This window comes from Cystoisospora suis (assembly GCF_002600585.1).
Source record: "Cystoisospora suis strain Wien I chromosome Unknown contig_4628, whole genome shotgun sequence".
Lineage (NCBI taxonomy): Eukaryota > Apicomplexa > Conoidasida > Eucoccidiorida > Sarcocystidae > Cystoisospora > Cystoisospora suis.
The window spans coordinates 1-5,589 of NW_027157420.1; the positions used below are offsets into that span (position 1 = coordinate 1).

A 5,589-nucleotide genomic window follows, 5' to 3' on the forward strand; every position below is an offset into this window, starting at 1 on the left:
GGGGGGGGAGAAGAAGAAGAAGGGGGGGGAGAAGAAGACATGGTCGAGCTGTAGACGAGAAGATGCTTGAAGATGAAGAAGAAGAAGAACAAGAAGGGGGAAAAAAGAGAGATGGAGAGAGAGGAAGAAAGAGTGAAGAGGAAAGAAGAAAGTCAGGAGAAAGAGAAGGAAAGATAGGATCGAAGGAGGAGAAGAAAGAGAAACAAATCGCGCGGTTCTGGAAGGACAGACAAGAAAGCCATAGTCCTTACTACGAAGGACGAGAACATAGACGGAGAGAAGAGAAAGAAGTGTAGAAAGAAGGAAAGGGAAAACTGGAGATCTTTAGTTTCATCTGTGAGACATTCTAAAGGCGAAAGCCATCGAAAGACCAAAGAAAAGAAGGGAGAAAGAGAGAGGAAGAGGGAGGGAGAGAGAGAGAAAGAAAGAAGGAGAAAATTTCTCTCAGTGATAAGACGTGAAATTCCTGTCAAAGTGGTGGAGAGAAAAAAGACCGAAAACAAAAAGAAGAAGAAGAAAAGATGAAGAAGGAGGAGAGACTGAGGATAAAGAGAAGTGAGAAGGAATATGAAGACAGAAGAGAGAGAGGTAGATCTAGAAAATGAGAAAAGAAGAGGTGAAAGAAGAGAGGAACGAAAGCTCGTGAGTGAACTACCAAAAGTCGAAGAAGGAGACCGAGACACTCGATCGACGTGTTCTTTCTTCTTCTTGCTTCTCCGCGTGGTCTTGCGGCGAGAGAGAAGAAAGAGAGAAACCTTTCGAGGTAAGGTTGTCTTGGGGAATAGAAATGGGGTGACTGAAGTGAAGAGAAAGAAGAAGAAGAGGAAGGAGGGAGAAAAGAAAAGAAAGACTTTTCGTAAAGAAGGGATCGAAGGAGACATCAGCACAAGGGAGAAGAAACGACGGTGCGAGCGATCGATCGATCAATCGATCTCTCCCTCTTACGAAAGCAGCTTCGACGTGGAACGGAAAGAAAAGAACATTGGCGTAGAAGCGTTTCTACAAGAATGACAAACCAAAAGAGAGAGAAGAAGGGCCGAAAATTGAGAAGTCTTCTTGCGAGTGAAAAAAGGAACTCCCGATGGTCCTGCCTGACTGCTTCCGTTGCGCTGTACATACACCCCGTCCCGTTGATGGAGTCGAAGATTCATAAGACACGTCTCGTTCTCAGGAGATTCTTTTGCAGACTTAGAGAATGACTTCTCTTAGGAGAAACAAACGAATCAAGAAGATAAATTCCACAAAAAGGAAAGGAAAGACAGGTCGTAAAGTTCTTTTCTTTCACGTGCACGAGATAGCAAGCTACAGGAAGGAGAGAGACCTCTCTCCGCCACGAGGTGACGACGGCGAGTGATAAGAAAGCAAGAACGCAGTCAACTTTGGGAAAGAAATAGAGGAAGAATAAGACAGCAAACCAACGTCAAGATAGAAGATTCTTTCTAAAATAGGACCAAAAATGCCGAGAGAGTTCTTTTCATGTGGCACATCTTCTTCCTCTACACGACCCAACACGCAAGCACCGTCACCGTCGATTGTTTCGAGGAAGCATCGCTCTCCCCCTCGTTCCTCGCCCTGTGTCTTTGGTTCCCTCTCTGTGTACTATCTGTCTAAACAGAAGACATTCTATTCTTGCTAGGAGAAAGAGAAGCAAATAGACCTCCCATCTCTACATTCCTGTCATTTTTCAGAAGACAAGAGAGGAAGGACAAGGATCCAGATATCGACACCATACAAGTCCTATCACCTCCCTCTCAACTCGCACATCTCCAGAAAGATGTTTCGCTAAACTATCTGTTAAGCAAAGAAGGAAAGGATGAAGACAAGCCCCGTCTCTCTTGATAGACCTCTTTCTTTTTCTTTCCCTATCCTTCTCTCTACCCTTCGCTCAGTGAAGTTTCTATAAGAAGACGAGTTGTGGTTTCCTAGTATCGAGGAGAAGAAGATGCGCGGGTTCGATTCCCACCGCGCAGACAAGAAGATCACTCGGTCGCATCTGTAGAAACTGCCTGACTGGTATAGGTTTCCATAGATAAAAGAGAAGCTTGGTATGAGAGACAAAGCAGGACAGAAGAGTTACATATCAGGATAGACCTTCTGTGGAGAAAGAGTTACAAAGAGATGTCCGTGAAAGAGGACAGCTTGATTGATGTGAGAGTGAAGGGGAGGAAGAAAAAGAAGACGAAGAATTTTTCCATTGCGAATCTACTTCTCTTTCATCCTAAAAGATACAAGAGGGAAGGCTTATTATAGAAGCACAACGAAAATATCGAATAAAGATCTCACATAAATAAGATGGAAACGTGAAAGGATCGTTAAAGAAGAGAATTCCCTCTCTCTATTTTAGGTGACCTGCTGGATTGGTAGGTAAACTCTCCTCTTTCTTTCTTTCTCTTCTTTAGAAGGGTTGAACTACACCTACAGGATAGAACAACATCGGTAGATGTATCAGGTCCCTCCCTATACACTCGAAGCTCCGTAGCTCGACCATCGATCGATGGTGGAAGACCGAGTCTGCAGAAGCCGTCATGGCACACGAAGCACATTAGAGTGCATGCAATCTAGATCCACAAACTCTCCAAGTGACACCTATTAGAAAAAGAGAGAAGTTTTCTTTCTCCATTTCTTTCCTCTTCTCTCTCCATGATCGATTGGCTAAGAGAAACCACCACAGCAAGCTATAACGATAGACACGCAGCTGTGGGACTGGGGAGATCTTCTCTCTCTAACCTCTACCTTTCGTTCAACGTGCTTCTTTCTATCTGTTTTCTTAGCGTGTTAACAAGCAAGGAAAAGAAGAAGAAGGAGACAGATAGATGAGTGGATGAAGAAGAAGCAGAAAGAAATATCTTGTTCTGCTTGTGTAGGGAGGGCGACTTTACGCAGGAGAGAAGCAAATCTCGTCGCGGCCCTGGGAGAAGAAGAAAAACGTTCTTTTCTTTCGACCGTGTCGATTCTCTTCTTCTACTTCATCCCCGACAGAGGTGATAAAATTTGAAGTGAATTTTCTTTCCCTTTCCCCCGTTTTTCTCTTCTTCCAATTGTTCCTATTGTTTTTTTTTTCCCGCGTCGTACCTATACGGTTTTTTTCTGGTGTATGTACACCTCAAAACGAGGTGATATGAACAGTCAAGTATCTTATTTTTCTTTCCCGTTATTTTCTATCTTCACTTGTTTTACCTCTTTCTCTTTTCTTTTACATTTTTTTTTGTAAGCATTTGTCGTAGTCGCTGCTGTAAGCGTTTAGGTTTCTCACTTTGTATAAGGTGTACATACACCTCAGTTTCCCTGTTGGCTTTTCACTTTTCTTTTTTCGTTCTTCTAGGGGAGATCACATGAGACGTTTGTAGAGCGTATCGACGTTCTTTCTCCTCACTGGGGCTTGCAAAAAGATTTGGTCCTAGATACCTTTCTCTTCTTTCTGTATTTTCTATATCTTCTGTTGATCCCTAAACACCTTTACCTTGAGTAGTAAGGATACATTCTCTTTTCCTTTCTCTCTTCTTTGCTCCGTCTTTCCTCATCTATCAAACACCCTTTCTTCTCTTTTCCTGTCTCTCCTTTCTTCTCCAGCCACTTCCAAAACTCCTCTTTTTTTTACGCATTCTCTCGCCCTTCTTCTCTTCCTGTTTCGTTCTTTTTCACAATGGAAGACCTTGAGAATACAAAGAAGCGCAAGAAAAAGTCCCTTCCTTCCTCATCCTCTCCTTCTCAAGAGGACAGAGGCGAGGAAGGACAGAAAGACATAGAGAACGAATCCGAAAGCACCGACAATAAGAACGATCTCTATTCTTCTTCTTCACATCGCGATTCTTCTCTCCTCCGTCCATCATCCATGCCTTCGTCTGTTCATCCGCGCGCCGCATTTAATGCATGCCTGCAACAAGCGGTTTACCCACATGTGCGATCCTTCGATACATTCGCTGAGGTGTATGTACAGGAGATGGTCAAAGACCTTCCTGTCTTTTACGTCGATCCAAATTATGAACCGGAGAAACATGAAGCAAATCCTTACTATACTCCTTCAGATTGTACGTACAAATCTCACTACACTTCAAGAAGCTTCTTTTCTCTTCTTTTCTCCCCTCTCCCATCTACCGCCTTGTCGTTCAGTCTTCTCGTCGATATATATATCACTCTCCGTATACATCACATGCCTATCTCTATACTTGTATGTATATATGTATATGTATACGTATGTATACATATGTATAGGTATACGTATGTATATATATGTGCAGAAATGGAGACTTCCGTGACCACCAGACATTCTTGAGCTGCATATATGTATTTATATAGAGAGAGATATACATATGTATATGTACATATAGTTATATATATATATGCTATATACATGCATATACGTGTGTATACATATTTATATTTATATATTTACATATGCAGCTCAAGCATCTCGGATGGTCACGGGGAACGTTCATTTTTCTGTTTGTCCTTCTGTCTTTCTTTGTTTCTTTTTCCTTCTCGGTTTGAATGAAGTCCCGAAGATGTCGACGCGTGAATTTCGTGTAGCTATAAGAGGTGCTGTATTACCTCTCTATCTTTCTGTATGTGGCTAGTGAGACTTTTGTGTATGTAATCCTCTTTCTTTAGATGAAGAATAGAGGGACAGACACTCCGTCGGAGATCGATGTGGAGACATACATAGCGAAAGGGCGTTCGTAGAGAAGATATTTCTTCTTCTTTTTCTTCTTTGTTTCATTCAACTTAGCTACACTGACTAACGCCTCTTTTTTCTCCCGTTCTCGCTCTTCTTCTCTCTGTCTCTCTTCTTTTGTATCTTCTCTTTCTCTCTGTTCTTTGACGACAATGCCGTCTTTCGCTGCTAAGGGACTTCCTTCCTTTTTCTTCTCTCATTGGAATGGATCTCTTCTTCCTGAGTTTATCCCCATTCCTATCTGTCTATCCATCACTCTTTCTATTCCCTTGTCTCTCGGTAACTTTATCTTCCTGACCCATCTGTAAATACACCCGAAGAGAGAAGTCTCTCTCCTTCTTTCAAGTCCTCTCATTTCCCCACTCTTTCCCAGACAGAAGCGTGCATGCATCTTACTCACCTTCTGCTCTGTAAGCATTTCTTCTCTCTCCTTCACCTTTCTTCTCCCACCCCATCTTCTTTCTTCATCTTCTCTCTCTTTCAAACATCCATTCCTTCCTCTCTTTTTTCGTCTGCTCTTAGCTTTCTTGTGTGTTTCGTGTCCTCTCTTCTTCTTCTTCTTCAGATATCAAGCTCGCGATCTCTTCTGTTTCTCTCGGTCCGCCTGTTCGTTTTGACTCTTCTTCGTCTCTTCGCCCTGATCTTTCTTCTTCTTCTTCGTCTTCTTCTTCTCCATCTTCTTCGTTGGATCGCCTTCTATTACTTCCTCGCCAGTGTCGGGAGTCGCATTTAACCTACGGTTCCCCTCTTAAGGTGTCTTTTCTTCTTAGTCGTAACAAGGACGGATCGACTCTTCGAAAAGATCTTATCGTTGGTCTCGCACCTCTCATGGTCAAAAGCAACCTCTGCACAACCAGAGGTATCCCCACATACACATACACATATGTATGTATATATATACATATATATGTATGTGT

At 42.6% G+C, this 5,589-nt stretch overlaps 2 protein-coding genes across 2 annotated transcripts; one reads left to right on the forward strand and one right to left on the reverse strand.

Annotated features, from left to right (window-relative positions):
* Position 1: 1 nt before the first annotated feature.
* Positions 2 to 1,436, reverse strand: CSUI_008316 (uncharacterized protein). The gene has a single exon (XM_068068450.1). It carries the CDS (start codon positions 879 to 881, stop codon positions 153 to 155), a length of 729 nt encoding a protein of 242 aa, XP_067919573.1. The 5' UTR covers positions 882 to 1,436; the 3' UTR covers positions 2 to 152.
* A 1,158-nt stretch (positions 1,437 to 2,594) lies between these two features.
* On the forward strand, positions 2,595 to 5,530 carry CSUI_008317 (dna-directed rna polymerase i subunit; the record flags this gene model as incomplete). The annotated part of the gene is made up of 3 exons (XM_068068451.1): positions 2,595 to 2,981; positions 3,571 to 4,028; positions 5,238 to 5,530. Coding segments are annotated over exons 2-3 (678 nt in total), but the record flags the coding sequence as incomplete, so codon positions are not given.
* Between the last annotated feature and the right edge of the window lie 59 nt (positions 5,531 to 5,589).